The sequence below is a fragment of the Ahaetulla prasina genome, chromosome 3 (assembly GCF_028640845.1).
Source record: "Ahaetulla prasina isolate Xishuangbanna chromosome 3, ASM2864084v1, whole genome shotgun sequence".
NCBI classification, from domain to species: Eukaryota; Metazoa; Chordata; class Lepidosauria; order Squamata; family Colubridae; genus Ahaetulla; species Ahaetulla prasina.
Window position 1 is genome coordinate 146,186,230 of NC_080541.1, and position 20,949 is coordinate 146,207,178.

The 20,949-nt window shown below is 40.8% G+C and overlaps 1 protein-coding gene across 1 annotated transcript in view; it reads left to right on the top strand.

The window, feature by feature from the left end:
• Nucleotides 1-20,949, top strand: part of SNX7 (sorting nexin 7) — a 64,269-nt gene that overhangs the window by 15,679 nt on the left and 27,641 nt on the right. Inside the window, exons 2-7 of the mRNA XM_058175870.1 lie at nucleotides 4,409-4,591; nucleotides 11,360-11,470; nucleotides 11,895-12,059; nucleotides 13,895-14,099; nucleotides 18,185-18,384; nucleotides 20,613-20,699. Coding sequence (XP_058031853.1) covers nucleotides 4,409-4,591; nucleotides 11,360-11,470; nucleotides 11,895-12,059; nucleotides 13,895-14,099; nucleotides 18,185-18,384; nucleotides 20,613-20,699 — 951 coding nt within the window. The remainder of the gene's footprint in view (nucleotides 1-4,408; nucleotides 4,592-11,359; nucleotides 11,471-11,894; nucleotides 12,060-13,894; nucleotides 14,100-18,184; nucleotides 18,385-20,612; nucleotides 20,700-20,949) is intronic.

Consider the following 20,949-nt stretch of genomic DNA (forward strand, 5'->3'; position numbering starts at 1 on the left):
CCTTCAAAAACTCTGGAAGAATTGTTACATAGAGAAGGGGTAAAAAAGCCAGGTCAATTCTAAAGCAGCAATGCTTAATTTATTTATTTATTATTTAAACTTATATACCGCCCTATCTCCCAAAGGACTCAGGGCGGTTTACAGGCATATAAAAAACATCAATATACAAATTAAAATAATCATTAAAAGACTTATTCTAATGCCAATAGTTAATAATACCAATTGTTAAAAATAAAAATATAAATATTAAAATCGATTTAAAACCCCTCTAAATTTAAAAAATCTAAGCCAGTCCTGCGCAGATGAATAAATGAGTCTTGAGCTCGCGACGGAAGGTCCGAAGATCTGGAAGTTGACGGAGTCCTGGGGGGAGTTCGTTCCAGAGGGTGGGAGCCCCACAGAAGGCCCTTCCTGGGCGCCGCCAGACGACACTGCCTAGCTGACGGCACCCTGAGGAGTCCCTCCTGTGAGAGCGCACGGGTCGGTGAGAGGTATCTGGTCGCAGTAGGCGGTCCCGTAGATAACCCGGCCCTATGCCATGGAGTGCTTTAAAGGTGGTCACCAAAACCTTGAAGCGCACCCGGAAGACCACAGGTAGCCAGTGCCGCCTCGCAGGATGGGTGTTATCACGGGAGCCACGGGGCTCCATCTATCACCAGCGCAGCCGCATTCTGGACTAACTGCAGCCTCCGGATGCCCTTCAAGGGAGCCCCATGTAGAGCGTTGCAGTAATCCAGGCGAGACGTCACGAGAGCGTGAGTGACCGTGCATAGGGCCTCCCGGTCCAGAAAGGGGCGCAACTGGCGCACCAGGCGAACCTGGTAGAACGCTCTCCTGGAGGCGGCCGTCAAGTGATCTTCTAGAGACAGCCGTTCATCCAGGAGGACGCCTAAGTTGCGCACCCTCTCCATCGGGGCCAATGACTCGCCACCGATGGTCAGCCGCGGATTTAGCTGACTGTACCGGGATGCCGGCATCCACAGCCACTCTGTCTTGGAGGGATTGAGCTTGAGCCTGTTTCTCCCCATCCAGACCCGTACGGCCTCCAGACACCGGGACAGCACTTCGATGGCTTCGTTGGGGTGGTCCGGTGTGGAAAAGTACAGCTGGGTGTCATCCGCATACAGCTGGTACCTCACACCGAACCCACTGATGATCTCACCCAGCGGCTTCATGTAGATGTTGAACAGAAGGGGCGAGAGAATCGACCCCTGCGGCACCCCACAAGTGAGGCGCCTCGGGGCCGACCTCTGCCCCCCTGTCAACACCGACTGCGACCGGTCGGAGAGATAGGAGGAGAACCACCGATAAACGGTGCCTCCCACTCCCAATCCCTCCAACCGGCGCAGCAGGATACCATGGTCGATGGTATCAAAAGCCGCTGAGAGGTCTAATAGGACCAGGGCAGAGGAACAACCCCTATCCCTGGCCCTCCAGAGATCATCCACCAACGCGACCAACGCCGTCTCCGTGCTGTAACCGGGCCGGAAACCGGACTGGAACGGGTCTAGATAGACAGTTTCATCCAGGTGCAAGGGAAACTGATATGCCACCATACTCTCTACAACCTTCGCCGCGAAGCGAAGGTTGGAGACCGGACGATAATTACCTAAAACAGCCGGGTCCAGGGAAGGCTTCTTGAGGAGGGGCCTCACCACCGCCTCTTTCAAGGCGGCCGGAAAGACACCCTCCACCAAGGAAGCGCTCGTAATCGCCTGGAGCCAGCCTCGTGTCACCTCCTGAGTGGCCAGCACCAGCCAGGAGGGGCACGGGTCCAGTAAACACGTGGTGGCATTCAGCCTCCCCAACAACCTGTCCATGTCCTCGGGAGCGACAGGGTCAAACTCATCCCATAAAATGTCGCCAAGACCACCCTCAGCTGTCTCACCCGTATCACCGCAATCTTGGTCCAAACCATCCCGAAGCTGAACGATTTTATCGTATAGATAACCGTTAAACTCCTCAGCACGTCCCTGCAACGGGTCATCCACGGCTCCCCTGGTGTAGGAGGGAGGGTCACCCAAACAGGGCGGCTGGGCGGTTATCTGCCGATGCAATGAGGGAGGAGGCGTAGCTCCGCCTCGCTTCCCTCAATGCCACTAGGTAAGTCCTAGTATAGGACTTCACTAGTGTCCGATCAGCTTCTGAACGGCTGGACCTCCAGGAACTCTCTAGGCGTCTTCTCCGGCGTTTCATCCCTCTCAGCTCCTCGGAGAACCAAGGAGCCGGTTGGGACCTGCGCCGGGTCAGAGGCCGCAAAGGCACGACACGGTCTAAGGCCCCCGCCGCGGCCCGTTCCCAGGCCGCAACAAGTTCCTCAGCCGAGCCGTGAGCCAGACCCTCAGGAAATGGCCCAAGCTCCGTCCGGAACCCCTCCGGGTCCATCAGGCGCCTGGGGCGGAACCAACGTATCGGCTCCGTCTCCCTGCGGTGGTGAATGGCGGTCAGAAAGTCCAGACGAAGGAGAGAGTGATCTGACCATGACAAAGGTTCAGTGACTATTTCCTTTAAGTCCAGATCTCTCGACCACTGACCAGAGACAAAAATCAGGTCCAGAGTGCCACCCCCAATGTGAGTAGGGCCATCAACTACTTGGGTCAGGTCCAAGGCCGTCATGGAAGCCATGAACTCCCGAGCTGCCGTCGATGACGAGCCGGACGATGGCAAGTTAAAGTCCCCCATGACTAAAAGTCTGGGGGTTTCAACTGCCACCCCGGCCAGCACCTCCAGGAGCTCGGGCAGGGCAGCTGTCACGCAGCAAGGAGCCAGGTACGTGATCAGCAAACCCATCTGGCACCTATGACCCCATCTCACAAAGAGGGATTCGCACCCGCAATCTGAGGTACAGTGGTCTCCCTCGGCTCTAGACTCTCTAATCACAACCGCCACCCGCCACCCCTACCCTGAGCCCTCGGCTGATGGAATGCACGGAAACCCGGCGGGCACATCTCCACAAGGCACACCCCTTCCGTGCCCAGCCAGGTTTCCGTGCGCCTATAAGGTCCATGGCGCCCCTGGATAAGGTCATATATTAGGGGCCTTATTAACCACGGACCGTCGTTGCATAACATCAGCCGCAGGCTCAGGCTCTGGGGTCTTGACCATCCGGGGAACGGGAAAAGGCCGAGGGATCGGGGCGTGCGACCGCTTGCAACCATCGGGCGCGCGCCCCCCCAGAACGATATGATCCCCTTCCGCCATATCTGCCCTCCCACTTACCGTGAAAATCGGGCCACCCTCACCAACAGGAACGCAATCTCCCCTAACCTCCGAACCTATTAAAAACCGCCGCGAGCACGCGCAAGGACTGGCTCCCCTCCCGACGGGCTACCCCCAACGCCCGCCCTAACCCTCCCACCCCTTAAAAAAGCCCTATCTAAAAACCCCCAAAGGCTCTTTTTTTTCGCATGCCACCTCTGTGGGTCCCAAGACCCGTCATTGAGGCCGGCCCTTGATAATGCGGCGGGCCATTCCTGCGAGGCGGGGGCACCTCGCAGGCGCAAGAGTTCTAAGGCAGAATATCGCATAAATAAGTTAAAAGCATAAACAGGAGAGAGAAGACGACGTGAGGTAGCAAGGTAAAGTCTGGGGTGGCAGGATGTAATGCCAAGTCCAAGTGGATACCCATCTTCAAAATGTCTACAGATGGTGGCTGGCTTAAAGCTGGTACAAGCTGGTATAAGTCGCAGATGCAATCTGATAGTATATATATAATATAATTACTGCTCTAAGAGACATAATTGTCAGTCAGTGGTGTGTTTCAAAAAATTTTTACTACCAGTTCTTTGGGCGTGGCATGGCTTGGGCGTGGCTTGGTGGCCATGGCAGGGAAAGGATACTGTAAAATCTCCATTCCCACCCCACTCCAGGGGAAGGTTACTGCAAAATCCCCATATCCTCCCAATCAGTTGGGACTCGGGAGGCAGAGAGTAGATGGGGACGGGGCCAGTCAGAATTTTTACTACCAGTTCTCCGAACTACTCAAAATTTCCGCTACCGGTTCTCCAGAACTGGTCAGAACCTGCTGAAACCCACCTCTGTTGTAAGTATATACACATAGCACTATTGATACTGTTCTTTCTCACCAAATAAGGTAAATAAATAAATAAAGTAAATCTATTATTTAAGCTGAAATTTCAGAACTGACTCAATATATATAATTTTTCCTTCAAACTCCTGGACAAAGCCGCATGACATTCATTAATGGCAACTAGTCTTCTGTGACTCATTTAAAAAAAAAGAAAAAAACAGACTGAGCATGAAATACAAGCCTTGTGTATTTTGGCTTACAAACCGTGATTCATCAATTGTATATTATAGCGGCAATCCCACGTTGCTTTTATGGCATTATCTTTTGGTAACCCTGATGACTTCCCCTCTCCCCCCATTGCCTTGTTTATTTTCACAGGATGCGTCACTCATGGAGGCAAACTCCTTCAGCCCTTTGATCCCAACATCTCCATCTTCGATGATAAATCAGTACAAATTTGAGGATGAACCAGAAGGAAAGGATCTTTTCATAACGGTTGATGATCCAGAAAGCTATATTACTGCCATTGAGACATTCATCACTTACAGAATTGTCACCAAGGTTTGTTTCTTCTTATAGCAAAGTACCACTTTTAAAAAAATTTAAGGCCTTATGGATCTTGTTAGAGCAAACCATGATTTAATTATTAATTGACCAATCAATAAATGCATAAGCTGCCCCAATTGCCATAGCAACATTAGGCAACTTATAATGTACATTAAATACATTTTTAGACCAAAAAGTGAAGAAAAACCAGCTATAACAATATCAACTTTTAACTGCTCACTTTAGAGAACCCACAAATATAAAATAGTAATGAACTAGCACAACAGCAAGAACAACAACAAAACTGGGTGACATATCATCCTATTCCATGGTCTGCTAAAAGAACCTGGATTTCATTTACATAGATGCTTATGACAAATTATCAGAGTAAAGTGTTCAGAAGAAGACAGTAAGTTTTAAAAAGTAAATAAGAGCAGTTGTGACATTTGCATTAGTTCCAGAAAGTGATAGAGTACGAGCTTTTCAAACCAGGTGTTTTCCGGATTACAACTCTCCAAATTATAATTGCAACAGATTTCCAGAGAGATTCTGTTTTGGACTTCCCTGACAGTAGTAGCAAACTGTTTTTGAAACTGCATGAAATTTCTAATGGGACTACTTATTTACTTATTTATTTAAGTTATGTTTAAGATGACTTCATTAAGCTTATTCCTGATTGCAGAGGGGACAGCCAATATAATGCTTTTCAAGAAAAAAAAATAATCATGCAGCCAGCAGGTGCTCTTATTAGATCTCAAGAAAATATAATGACTCTGTTTATAATTATACAGAGGAAGTTCCTTTATTTATTTTTCAAATTTCCAGGTCAGTCAGTTACAACTCCTCTGGGTAGCTTAACAGCCAATTCTCTATGGTCCCCATGTTGATAGAAACAAATGATTGACTTCCCCAAACACCCTACCTAAGGGTTGCATAAGAGCCATATTTTAATGCTATTCTAAAGTCCAGTAATGTATGGTACCTAGAAGGATGCTGTTTTAGAGAGTAGGTACCGTGACAAAGAAAACCCCTTTCCTGGGACTTGCTAGATGATATGACCAGGAAGGATTGTATATGTACATCTAAACTCCTTTTTTGGTACTTGAAGTTGGATCTACAAACTTATATGATGACTGTATTCAGAGGTGAAGCTCTTTGACTTTCATGATTTTTTTTTTAATCAAAAATGTAAGAAAACATGCTTTGGCAGGATATTAATTTTTCAGAAGCTGGGATATGGCTACTTAAGCTATGTTCCTGTGCAATGCTATGCTTACATGTCCATCTTTTTAGCTATGCCTGCTGGCCCATATTTTACTCTCTTGTGCAAGATGTCATCCATGACCAGTGACATCATTGTTCAAGACAATTGATGAGACTCTTGGGGATAAACCTTGTGTTACGAATGAACTGAGTGCCCTGGCAAAAGCAGTCCAAAGAAAATATCCCAGTAATCACAATTGTGTAATCACAATTTGTGAACAAGTATAGAGATGGAATGCAAAGAGATACACCCATAGAAAAAACCTAGCACTGAAGAAAAGCTGAATTATTAAGTAAATAATAATAATAACTCTGGTTTAGATTGGTGATAAAGTAACTTGATGAATTTTGGCTTTGAAACAGTTGTAAAAAGATCAAAGGAAAGCAAGCTACTGGGTAGCAACTACAACTCATTTGCTTTGCATTGAATGTATTTATCATTTTCCCCAACTGTGTTTGTTTATCTGTACCCTTTATGAATTACTTATCTTATTTACAGGATTTGTAAAATTTGACAGGGAATAGAAGCCCAAAACAGAATCTCTTCAGAGTTACATTGGAATTACAATCCTAAAATCCTCTCTGATGAAGAATTGAAACCATATTAGAAGACAGGGATCTCACTGAGGAGAATTCTACATATTCTGTTAACCAGTATCAGCCAACACTCCTTATTGAGGGCTATAATGTTCATTAAATTATTTTGATTCCTCTGTGCACATTTGGCACAAGATTATGCTTACTGAGAAGAATCCTGTGCATTATCAACATGGTACAAAACTGTTTTTTAATTGAAAGAAAAGTTTCCTCATGTATTAACTTTTCCATCAAAATTCACCTCAGCCAGATTTTCATCTGAAAGGATTATCTTAACTAGGATTTTAGGTCGACGTTTCTTATTCAGGCTGCTATAGAAGAATTTCCTAATCCTACCCAAAGGGGAGATCATTTGGAATACAGATGGAGATTCACAATATAATTCTAATAAATGTTGACTGAATAGGTTCAAAGTGCTATATAGGTAAGAGCACAAAACAGCAAAAAACTCAGTATTTTTGCATTGTATAGATTGATTGCAACAAGATTTTAAATATTTGCATTGTAGGAAATCTAATAATTGCATGTGCTATTTGCTGCATTCAGGAAATAGAGGACTCAAAGAGCATAAATAAATGTGGAAGTATTTATCAAAAAATAGATAAAAGTATCTAAATTTGAAGGTAATTTATGGACATATTTGAACATCTTTTATCTACTCAACTTGGAAAACATTCATTTCCTTTTTATAATCTCTAAGAATTTTCTTAGAAAAAAGGAGCACCTTCATTTTGAAGCCATTAAGTCCCAACTCTTTGATCTTGGATTAAGATTAAGTCTGTGTGGCATATTGGCAAAAATGTGCCCAAACTAACAAGTATTATCCTTAATAACTAACAAGATATGCTAAATATGCGATGGGCATGGTTACAGCTGGTAATATAGCCTACATTTATTTAAAAACTGTTAGATAAAAATGTGGTGATTCTACCTTCAACCATCCTCATGGAAGACCGTGACTTGGAATGCAAAAAGAGTTAATGATAAATAGCATGAATTAATAAGTGAAAGTAAAGAAAGTGTGTGTCTGTGAATTCCAGAGAAAGGAAAAGGAGATAATACATCTGAATGAAGTTAAAACTTGTAGAACGGAGTTAATTAGTATGTATATAGTGCCTTTGGAATCCAGAGATATAGGTTTAATAGGTTTAATTCAGTGAATGGTTAATTGAATGAATGGCCTTAATTATATGCCAAAAAGTAGGAAGTTGTGCCATCTAGGTTGTGATGGGTATGAATGAAAGCAGGAATCCATATATTGGCAATGCTGCCTCTTGTGGTACAATGAATCCTGATAATTGAAGAATTAAAAATATCATTTGGGAAAGGTTATGCAACATTCAGAATTAATGGCAATCTAATATGCTGTTAACTGATGTGAACGGATGTGTAGGAACATGCTGAGAGAATGCAGAAAAAAGTGATTAGGCCATTGAAAGACCTTGCTTAGAAAAAGATCTGTTAATTTCTAATACCTATTTTAATCATAAGCACATCCATTTACACACCTGAAAAGGCATGGAAGAAAAAGAAGTGACTGATCTTATTGTTTGTGATGAAAATTTGTGAGCATTAGTGAAGGATACAAGAGTAATGAGAGATTTTGAATATGGGGCAAATCATTACTTGGCACTACCAAGAGATAATCTTGGGAAATACGGGAAGAAAATAAAGACATTTGAGAATATGAAAATAGAATGACTGTAGGGAGTCCTATATGAAAAAGCATTAGGAAATAGCTTAATTTTGCTACACGAAGAATAAACATAAAGAGAATATGAAAGGTGTTTGGTACTAAGTAAAAAGATTTATATTGGAAAGTTCCACAGACGTATGTGAAGTTACGTGAATAGGAAATGCATTGTAGGATGATTTTTGGAATGATAGTGAAAGAGGTGGAGAAAAAAATAATACATATAAAGAAAATGAATGCTATAAAAACCGAGGATGAGATAAATAGATTGTGTAATGTGTATAGAAGAAAAAGAACATGTGAGGAAAATAGAGTGCAATCAGTTCTTAGAATTAAAAGAGATGGGGAAAATGTAAAACACTTATAATGGAAACAAAATTGGCTTTGGAAGTGAGTGAAGAAAGCTAAACCAGGAATTGTGTCTGCTTAGAATGAACCTGAACTGAAGGAATCTTGGAAGGGATATTTTAGAGATTTATATGGAAATGTTAGTCTAAAAAATGAAATTAAACAAATCCTATAAAGAGTACAGCGTGAGAAAAAAAACCATGAAAAGGAAGTCACAAGTGCTGTGAGAATTTTGAAAACTGTTTAGGCTGAATGATGTAATTGGAGAAATATTAAAATATGTTTGGTTATGGAGTGTCTGTATGACTTGGTTAAAATGTTTTTGAAGACTGTATTCATGCCTGACATTTGAAATATATCCGTCTTATATAAAAGGAAAGGTAGTGAGAAATGAATCAAAAAGCATAGCCATGTTGGTGTGTTAAGTGTGCTTGGGAATATGTTTGACATGTTTGATTAAAAAGGGCACAAGAGGTGACATTGAGCAAAACTGGAGAAGTGCAGTATGGTTTTATGCCAAGTAAGGAATTTAGAGGGCATAGTTTTGTTAATCAGCAGATCACTGAGAAATATTTGAATGTGAGAAAGCAGGTTTATTGCACATTTGTTGATTTACAGACTTGAATTACGGAATGGTTTGTGTCATCTGGAGTTGAAGGTTGTTTCTAATTACAAGAGTAGTATATCAGTGTCATCTTATAAGATTCAGTAGATATCTGTTTCGGTACCTGCCCTCTGAAACAGCATCCTTTTTGAAACACAGCCCCCATCCTATTCTCTCTAATGCAGGCTTTAAAAACCTGACTCTTTTCTCAGGCGTTGGGCCCATGGTAGGGTGGTTTTGCTGTTATCTGTCTATTATTTTCCCTCTTTGACCATCTTTTCCTTTTTATGGTTTTGATTAATAGGCTGACCCGTTACGTTTTTAGTTTGTACACTACCCTGAGATGTGTTGAGGAGATGATCTCAAAATGTGATAGATAGCTCGGTGAGGCGGTATATAAGACTAAGCGCTAAGCGCTATTGCTATAAGGCACAAATGGAACTTTATGAAATGACTGAACATTGAACAAGGAGAAAGGTAATGTTGTGGGATTTCTCCTTATTGTTTAATGTATTTATGGTTAAATACATAAGGAATTGTAGAAGTCGGATCTTAAAGATATATTAGTTGGGGATGTGAATGCGCCTGTCCTTTTGTATGCAGCAGATGTCATGTTGTCAGTTGAGATAAATTATACGATGCCAATGCAAAATATGGTTCTGAAAATTAATGCATCACAGTCCAAAGTATTTGTGTTTGATGGGGAACATTGAGAGAGAATGATAGCAAGTTATGCGTATGGTTTTTAAAAAAACAAAACAAAGCAACTAGATGAATTGGTGTATTTTGGTCAAATATTTACAAAAATGGGGAAACGGGCAAAGTTTTGAAATATGTAAATGAAGATAGGAAAGTAGTAGGTGGTATGTAGCCTGCTCTGAGTAGGAGGATTTGTAGAACAAGATGGCTGTAAATCTGTTTCTGTACAATTTGTTACAGGAAATAAGAGTTGGGTATATTAAGAGAAACAGTAAAGCAAGCTGAATGTAGAAGAAACAGTGCACTCAAGAAGTGTTTGTGGTCAAACAAGGAAGAAAAGTGCAAGATTCTTTGCTCAGTTAATGAATGAATGTGGATTTGATACAAAAATAAATGACCCCTATCACAGAAGTACTTTACTCATATAGAGAAAATGAAAGAGGGTTGAATTGCAGAACAAGTATATAACAGGAGAGTGAGTGGAGTAGAAAGAAAGAAGACCTGGAAAGGTTTATGGTTCAAGGGATTTGATATGGTATTGGAAAAGGGAGTGGCGAGAACAAAAGTCAGTGGCTGATGATTCAATATATAAACATAGTGATTATAATGACATTTTGCAGGGATAGAAAGATAAGGAGATGTATTGTGAATGATATTGATGTAAAGTAGATTTAACTTTTTCTTTTTCCCCCCTTTATGCCTACATTTCTTTGACTTTTTGTTTCTTATTCCTTCTTTGCACTTTGCATGTGATTGCTTATCCCAGAAGGGAATAGTGCAATTGGAATTCAGGTAGGAATTTATGAATCAATTTAAATCAAAGTTAACATATACTGCAATAGGAAATCTTGGTTTATACTGGACTGTAGAGAAGCTTCAATATGTTTACACGTTGTATATATATTCTAGATTATTCCTATACATACAGTCTTTTCATTTCAACTCTATATTTATCCACAATTTGTGCTTAAGTATTTTGGAGTTATATTTTTGCAACCATATTTTCTTTCCCACGTTCCTGCTGTAGGACAACCAGTTCATGCATGATTTCTCTTTGGAAGTGAGCCTTTCTATATCTTCTAGACAGTAGTGGGATTCAAATCCCGTTGCTATTGGTTTGCTCGTGGGTGCGTGTGCACACACACACACGATGCTTCTGCGCATTCGCAGAAACATCCGGGTGAATGGGCGGGGCCTCCCACCACTTCCGGTTCACCCGACCCGGGGTGAACCGGTAGCAACCCACCATTATTCTAGAACTTATTTTCTTGCTAGCAAGACAGATGCTCTCAAGTTTTGTACCATTTCAAGATCTCTGGTATGTCTTCTAAAGTTGTTGGAAAGCTTAGTAGATTTTAGAGCAGCCTTCTTCAAGTGGTGCCCTCCAAGATGTAAGTCTGATCATCCTCATCCAAGGCTGTACTGAGGAAGATACACATGGGGGGGCCACATGCACATGCGTGCGTTTTGGGCACTTGGTCCAGAAAAGGTTAGCCATCACTGTCATACACTATTATTGTCACCATATATATAACAGAAGTTTCTCATTCTCATTTTGTTTTTGTTTTTTACTTTTCAGACAACTCGTGGTGAATTTGATTCCAGTGAGTATGAAGTTAGAAGACGCTATCAGGACTTTCTTTGGTTGAAAGGAAGACTTGAAGAAGCGCATCCAACACTTATTATTCCAGTAAGACTTTTTATTGACTTCCATAAAAAGCCGGGTTCCAGCGAGGAGATAGAGCACTAAAATTGGCAATGGCAGGCTACCAGAGAACAGAGTTTTTGGGCTGTTTCCCTATTGCGTTCATTATAATGAAACAACCTACCTTTTGTAAAGTGAATAATGGAATCATGCCATTTTATTCCAATCATGTTTTGAATCTTGCCCCCAAATCAAACAAAGTTGCTAAAGTGAAAATGTGGATATGTTAACAAAGATTTCCCTCTACCCACCTTCTCTGTTACTTTTGTGCCAATAAAGAAAGAGTCATGAGTCATTCCGTTTTAAGGCATAGTATGCATAGAAATTGTATTTTTAGAGTTGCGGTTTAGGTATGTATGCATGAATGCACCTTAATTAGTTTCATTCTTCCACTTCTTCCTTTCTTTAGCCGTTGCCTGAAAAATTCATAATGAAAGGAGTTGTGGAACGATTTAACGAAGAATTCATTGAAACAAGAAGGAAAGCTTTGCATAAGTTTTTAAACCGGATTGCTGATCATCCTACTTTAACTTTTAATGAGGACTTCAAAATTTTTCTTACTGCACAAGCAGAGGTAATGAAACCTTCAGATATTTCTCTGATACAATAAAATCTGCCAAGTCTGAGCAAAATAGGATACAAATTGGGTTAAGATAAATTTCTTTACTGGGTCCTAGACACATTCCTCATGCAAATGAATTCATTAGCCTAAAGACAACAACACCAAAACCTTTTATATGTTGATACAAAAGTCTTCGAGTCAAACATGAAGAAAATGAAACCATTAAACATAAATAAATTACATAATGCAAAACTGAACTGTTTCACTCTGACTTCTTAGCCAGCATTATTTTTCATTAACCAAAACACCCATATTTGATTTTATTACTGACTTGCTATATAATTTTTTTCCAAGTTTATATATAGGATGATACTATCTAAGAAACCTATCCCGCTAAGAGCTGCCTTCTCTTCTCTTCTCTTCTTGCTGAGCAAAGATCTTCCCTTCAGTTTTTTCCCTTCTCACTTTCTTCTTTCTCCTTGACTGGTTTTTGTGTTTTACTTAAACTTTTATCCTGCCTTTTCTTTTATACACAGGTAATCCTCGACTTAAAACAGTTCACTAAATGAACTGTTGTAAGTCGAAGTTCGAACTTACAATGGCACTGAAAAAAAGTGACTTATAACCATTTTTCACACTTACGACCCTTGCAGCATCCCCGTGGTCACGCGATCAAAATTCAGACATTTGGCAACTGACTCATATTTATGACGGTTGCAGTGTCGTGTGGTCATGTGATCACTTTTAGTGACCTTCTAACAAGCAAAGTCAATGGAGAAGCCAGATTCATCTAACAACCGTTTGCTAATTCAGCAACTGCAAGGATTCACTTAACAATTGTGGCATGAAAGGTCATAAAATGGGGCAAATCTCTCAACTTAGCAACATATATTTTGGGCTCAATTGTGGCCGTAGGACGAGGACTACTTGTATACCTCCAGGGGGTAGACATACCAATATTGCTTCCTCCTTCTATTTTCCCCACAACAACAATTCTGGGATATGAGTTGGGTTGACTGATCCAAAGTCATCCAACTGGCCTTCATACCTGAAGGGAGACTGGAACTCACCATTTCCTGATTTTTATGTCAGCACCTTCATCACTACACCAAATTGACCCCCTCTCCTCCCTTATTTTCTTCTCCTGGCCTAACAGAGATTCTCACAGCAGGCTGGCCAGAAGCTTAGTACAGTCAAAATGGAAAACACTGGCTGTGTTTACATGTAACAAAAAGACAGGTTTTGGCATTATAATCATGAGCTGCATTTATGCACTCACCTTTCAGTATAATTTTAAGTATTGCTATAGCTAGATGTTTAGAACATAAGATAAATTAAAATTATTATTTGGGGAGAAAACAGATTGCATGAATATTGTGATATAATTGTGATTTTATGTTTTTAATTGCTGTTCACCTAATCTAAAATGAAACCATAATTTACTTTTATGATCGTTGATGAAATGGTGGCATCCAAAGAAATCTTCAGAGGGAGTCAGGTGGCAGCTGTTCTTAGTGACTCTGTGTGATTTGTTTTGCTCACCAGGTACATTTATACATCTGAACTTGACGTATTTGTTGTTTCTCTGTGTCATATAATATATGTGGGTATATGCATAATTATTTATTTATATTTTTGTCATGTTTATGTACTGTATATTAGAGTGGTGACCCTTTGAGAGCTGTATGCAACAAATTTTCATTTTAATGTATGCCGATTAGTGTAAATTTAAAGGGACAATAAAGTTATTCTAAGTTTGTGAAGCATATAAGCCTGCTATGTGTGACCTTCATATTGTTTGAGCTATTTATCCATCTTGAAACTGGATTTCCTCCTTTAATTTTTAGGAACTTTCATCTCACCGGAAGCAGGGCCCTGGCTTACTTAGCAGAATGGGACAAACAGTCAAGGCAGTGGCTTCATCAATGCGAGGCAGTGCGGTGAAAAACCGCCCGGAAATATTTACAGAAATGAGTGACTATGTGGACGTGTTTAACCAGAAAATCAATCTATTGAACAAAATCTCCCACCGAGTTTACAAAGAAAGAAAAGGTTGGTGGAGGAGGGGGGGGAAACGCAAAATTAATCCTGGGGTATCGATTAACCATGCTTCCCCCCTGCCAAATTATACAGCTTCATAGCAAGACATAGGCCTATAGCTTCCCCCCCCCTCCTTTTTTTTTTCCCCTTTTCTGTGCACCTGACAAATGGAAAATCACAGGGAATGCTTTTTCTGTGTGAAATAATTCTAGCAGAACCATTGGTTTTAACAGCCTTGGCACTGACATCTTAAACATGGAAGAAGTTAACAGCTGCTCCTGTAAGTCCTGACTTGTGTGTAAGAATGGGAGTTAGTCCTCTTTTTTTATTGAATTATAAAGTATTATAAAATACAAAGTTAATAGAGAAGCAGCGGGTGGAAGGAAAGGAGAAGTGAGGAAAGATAAGGGGAAAAAAGAGAAAAAGAAGCACACTCTCTGTTACAGTAAAATAAGGCACCAAATCACAACTTTTTGCTTTTTCATAATAATATGAACGAGCCATTTCTATAAAGATCTACTAGTCCAATCGGTAAAAACCAAAGTCAGATTTTCATTCTTTTGTATATCAAGCGCGAAGCGATGTGGAAAAGGGTGTGTAAGGATGGGAATTAGGATACCCTTTTCCTTCTTCCTTGGAAAAGAACTGTCTGAAAGAACGCTGTATGGAGATGGGCAGAAACTGGTTGGTGTCATTGCTATCCCTGGCAGATACGTCTCTCACACCAATTCATCTAATCCCTGGCTTCTTAGCCAATCACTCAGAGCTTTAAAAAGAAAGAAAGAGGGAGGGAGGGAGGGAAGGAAGGAAGGAAGGAAGGAAGGAAGGAAGGACGGGAGGGATTGTTGGCTCCTGTGGAGAGAGCAATTAGAATTGTGGGTGATGTTTTCAGAAAGACACATGGCCAACTGCATGGATCAACTTGGCCTTGGTTTCTAATCTGTTTCCCAAGCCACTGAATTTTGTCAAAATCCGTGGATACAATTTTTCTCCCTAAAAGGACAACATTTAAGGAGATTGCATCTCGGGAAAGAAGAATTGACTTTTCTCTCCTTAAGTGCTGTAGCTCCCAGAAAAATCCACCTACCTACCACGTTGCTTTTTAGATTACAGGTTTTGGATTTAAAATTTTAGGCTGATGCCAGTAAAAGGAAATTTCCTAAAGAAAATGCTGTATATATGTGAGTGAACAAGGGAGCAGGTGAATTTTCAGGCACAGAAATGAAGCAAAAGACGCTTAATTTTCTATTCCCTTAACACTGAGATCCCCTAAATATAAGCCTAATTCCTTACATGGTAATTAAGCCTAGGAAAAAAAAACAGTTTCTAATGATGCCAAATGGATAGTATTTTCAATCCTTAATTGCCAGGAAGAGGGGTGTTGCCTTGTAGTTATATCCACATGCATGTAGCAATTATACACATTGCCTTCAGCTTGTGAATAAAAGCCAATATATACAACTAAAGAATAAGTAAAGTAAACTTTAAGAAGGAAAACATTGGCAGCAATGTATAAGAAGTTTTTTCAGAGGTGGCCTTGCATTTTGTCCATGGTCTGTGTTCTTTTTCAAAAAAAAGCTTTTTTTGTTGTTGTTAAAAAAATGAACAGATGGTTCAGGACTACTGTATCATTAAAACCATCCCTTCTCCCCCCTCCCACCCACCCCGCCTGGAAATGTATTTTACCAGGCTCACAGCAATAATCGTGCCAAAAGTTTTACAAGAAGAAGGTTGTTTTCTGAATTCGGAGCTGTGGAGAAATCTGTGGCACAGAGGCACACCCACAGTGTAGGACTTGGCAACCAGCCTTGTCAATCCTGGAAAAGGGGAGGGAAAATTGTGCCAGGAGGTTGCTATGGAAGCCTATATAAAATATGAAAAGCCAATCCAGGAGTTCTTTGGGATTTTAAGGACGAATTAGCAGATTTATCAATGCATACTTTTTTTTTGTGAGCAAGCTTTTATTCCGGGTACATGAATGGTGTTAAATGTTCTGTCTTCATACCCTTAATATAGCTCCTTTAAATAATTTTTATCATCTATATATTGTTTTTCAGATTTTTTAAAAGTGCTTCAGGCACAATATTTTAATAATTCTTACATGGATTTTATGTAGCAATTCACATACTGAGCTATTAACATTTCCATAGTTTATAATACATTTTGAATGCAAAAGCAAAAGTTTTAGGTTTTTTTTTAAAATTTAAACCTGGCTTAAACTTGCATCCATATGTTTGAATATCCTTAAATGGGAATCTTTTGCAAATTGATGTTTGGTAAGATGGCCCCAAATTTCTTAATTAATGAATTCAACTTACGCTGCCTGGTGGCAATTCTAGGCAGTTTAGAATCATTTAAATCCAATAAAAGCATTAAAACAATAAATAGTAACATTAAATTAGTTAAAATAAACAAAGATGGGAAAGAAGGTAGAAAGATGCAGGTAACCTTCATTTAAGGACCAAAATTAGGATGGGAATTCTGTTGCTAAGCAGTGCAGTTGTTAAGTGAAACATCCTGTGATTGTACCAGACTTACAATAATTGTTCAACTGCAGTCATTGAGCAAATCATCCAGGTAAGGGATCTCCAACCTTGGCAATTTTAAAACTTATGGACTGCAACTCCCAGAGTTCATCAGCTAGCTTTGCAGCTAGCTTTGCAGATGAACTCTGGGAGTTGAAGTCCACAAATCTTAAAATTGTCAAGGTTGGAGACCCCTGATCCGGGTCATTAAGTGAGACATTGTGTGATCGTAATTTGCGATTTTACTACCAACTTCTCTATTTACTTTGCATGTTGGAAACTGGCTGTGAAGCCCACAAATAGTGATTACGTGACTGCAGACTGCTGTGACATTAATAAACGCATACCAATTATGAATCACAGTCTACTAACCCTGGGTCACTGTGATAGTTGTAACTTTGAGGACTTGTCATAAAGTTACTTTGTCAACACCAATGTAACTTCAAACATTTGCTTAACAGGACAGTTGTTAACTGGGGGATCACTTTTTTTTTTTTTTTGTTTACATTTATACCCCGCCCTTCTCCGAAGACTCAGGGCGGCTTACAGTGTATAAGGCAATAGTCTCATTCTATTTGTATATTTTTACAAAGTCAACTTATTGCCCCCCCAACAATCTGGGTCCTCATTTTACCTACCTTATAAAGGATGGAAGGCTGAGTCAACCTTGGGCCGGGCTCGAACCTGCAGTAATTGCAGGCTTTGTGTTCTTAATAACAGGCTGTTCTTAATAACAGGCCTTACCAGCCTGCGCCATTCACCGGCCCTTGTCTCTACTATTGAACTCTTTGATTCTATATGAAGAGCCGTGGTGGCACAGTGGTTAGAATGCAGTACTGCAGGTTACTTCTGCTGACTGCCGGCTGCCAGCTGTCGACAGTTTGATTCTCACCGCCTCAAAGTTGATTTAGCCTTCCATCCTTCCGACGTCAGCAAAATGAGGATCCAGATTGTTGGGGGCAATATGCTGGCTCTATAAACTGCTTAGAGAGGGGCTGTAAAAGTATTGTGAAGCGGTATAAAAGTCAAAGTGCTATTGCTACTGCTATATGCCAGAATTTCAGATTCAAATAAATCAAATAAATAAATAAATAAGTAAATAAATAAATAAATAAGGTGAGACTTCCGTTAAGTGAGTTTTGCCCCATTCAACGACCTTTCTCGCCACAGTGGTTAGGTGAATTAATTCAGTTGATAAGTTAGTAACCTGGTTATTAAGTGAATCTGGCTTCCCCATTAACTTTGCTTGTCGAAAGGTTGTAAAAGTTGATCACATGACCTTGGGACACTGCAGTGGTCCTAAGTATGAACCAGTTGCCAAGCATCTGAATTTTGACTATGTGATCATGGGGATGCTACAAAGGTGGTTACTGTGAAAAATGGTCATAAGTGACTTGTTTCCAGTGCCGTTGTAACTTTGAACGGTCATTGAAAGAACTGTTGTAAGTCGGAGACTACCTGTATTCTTCAGAAAGAGTTTCTGTTTAAAGCTCTATTTTCTTTATGATAATTGCTTGGGAGATTGTTTATGAAGTCCTGAGTGTCTTTCCCCCCCCCCCTCCTTTTTCCAAGACTATTTTTATGAAATGAAGGAATTTGGTCCGATTCACACGCTCTGGTCTACTTCGGAAGAAGATCTGGAAGATACCTTAAAAGGAATGGCTACAGGCATTGACCAGTGTTGCAAAGCTGGAGACAAATGGATGGCAGCTCTGACCGAAAGCTTCTTCCCTGTTATACATGAATATTTGCTTTACAATGAAATATTGATGGTAAGATGGGTTGGAAAGCTAAGTTTCTTCTGATGTCATTGCTGCAGTGGATGTTCTCATGAGTTGCCAGGGTCCTTTCTTAGTCAGTGCTAATAGTGCAGCCCTGCAGGAAAGGATTATTTTGTATTTTCTTTTCCTACATGATGCCTATGTGCTTTCCTTCAAAATACACCTCTTTCTTCTCTTAACTATACATGATCTATAGGCCCCTAGGGAGAAAATAGCAAGAAGGCAACAAAGAGCCATGATTATAAAGCTAGTTAGTTTAGGGGAGGTGTATCAGTGATTGTTTTGTGAGTACCAATGATTCTTTTAACAATAGAATATTGTAGGTTTCCAGAGTATATACATCTTCACATTTGAACTCCCTTCTGCATGAGATGGTTATGTTTTGAAAGGAGGGATTCCTTTTGAATTGAGATACTTTTTACCTCACAGAGAGAATATCTATAGACACTTGTAGTTTCAAAGTACGTTATAAACAGTGATGGGATTCAAAAAATTTAACAACAGGTTCGCCGAGGGTCAGGTTGGTTGTTGTGGGAGGCGTGGCCCATCCCCATCCTCCCGCTCTGCCACACATGCAGAACGAGCTTCCCATGATGGCCAGCCTGACCCTGGGTGAACCCGTTGTTAAAGTACCCTCCCCCCCCCCCACCATATCAAAGTGGATCCTGGGCACTGCACTGCAATGGAGAAATGGGAAACGGAGTGGCCGGCATGAGGGAAGGAGGAAGAGCAGGGAGAAAGAAGAGGGAAATCAGCTTTCTCCTTCCCTCACACTGGCTGCTCCATTGCCCATTTTTCCATTGCAGCTTAGCACCCAGGATCCATTTTGATAGGGGAACCAGCTGAATCCCACCACTGTTTATAAACCTACTTTTGTATGGGTCTCTGCAAGGAATGCAGATTTTCATAGCTCCTCAGTTCCATGTTAAATAAGTCAAAGAAATCCAGATGAAAAGAATCCATAACAGGTTTTTTTTTAAGTCTACAATGGCTCAGTATCCCTCCTATTCCTGGGCCTGGGAAAATAGGCAAGGTTTCAGCAACTTGTGGTGGGGGAACAGCCGTATGGATCGCTGTTGGGATGCTCTCCCATAGGGGAAGCAACATGACAGAAAGTAAATGACACTGTTCAGTGGAAGGATCTGGAATATACCTACTCTGCCTGATCATACAGGATAGGCAGCAACTATTGGAGATACAGTTGTCCTTCAAATACTCAGTCCCTGTGTGATGCACGTGAAAAAATTGTTTTAATATATATTGACAGTATTACTATTGCCCTGGTTCATTTGTCATGTGCGTGGTGACTTAGTTCAGCAAATGGAAATTACCCATTTAGGAGACATTTTCAGTTGACATTTAGATAACGCAATAAAATTCCTTCACCCAAATAGTTCTCCTAATGAAGACTGCAGAAGCCTACTGAGATAAGGAGAGTCAGACAGGAAGAGCCCTGCAAATTACAGAGGTTGAATTAGGATCATATTCTGTATGGCTTCTACTACAGGATGGAGGACAGGTGGGCAAACCACAGGGAAGAGCAGAATGTCAGCCCTTGCAAAAGGACTTTACAAAAAGAGCCACCTTACGGAGGAGGCTCAGTGAAAACCATCTCGGGATGAGTTGAACAAGGTCCAAAGAAACATCTGTGTGGCCCATTAGAATTCAATTTGATGGGACCCCTGTCTTGTGCCAGGTTGTGTGATTAATTGCAGGGAAGGTGAGATGAGAAATTAAAGGATGTTATTGCGTTTGTTAGACCCTTAAGCTCCTCAGCTGCACAATTAGGCTGCATTTGGTGCAGGCAGGGGGTGGTTCATCCTTCCATTAACACAGCTCCTCGGTTTCATTTCTTTTCCATTCTATTCTGTTGACAGCTGCAAGACTTGCATTCAGCTGTAGATTCTCATAGTGGGGAGCAGGCAATAGCACTCATTTAATAAATGTCATTTTTCTTTGAGCAAAAAAAAAAAAAAAAAAAAGCACAGCTCTTTATGGACCCACTTGTACCAATGCAACAATAAAGCTTTTAGCCTCTCCTGTCAAGCAGACAGAAAAATGACATCCAGGAAAACCCAGAAACTTAGTGTTACATAGAAGAGAGTTGTGGATCAAAAATCTCTTTCTCCCCAATTTTGACCAGAACGCAAGCCAAGAGTTCTCAGGATTACTTGTGCAAAATTTCTAATGCATTTATTTCTTTTTATTTCATATTTCAGGGTGTTCTGAAAAGAAGGGACCAGATCCAAACAGAACTGGATTCCAAAACTGATGCTATGTATAATAAAAAAGCTGAAAATGGCCCGGTAAGCAATTGAAAATAAAATGACAACATTTTCTTGCTATAATTCAAATCTAGATTATACCACAGGTTGTTGTCGCTTTCCCCTATGTACTGTATTCCCATTGTGTTCTTTATGAGCTACTCAGGGCTGCTATCCTTTTGGCAGATTTGTAGGTACATGAAGAAAGTCAACCTTGAATGTTGCCCTACAACTACAAAAAGCTGTACAGAGACAGAATGTGGAGTTGAGTAATGTACGTGTTCTGAAAAAG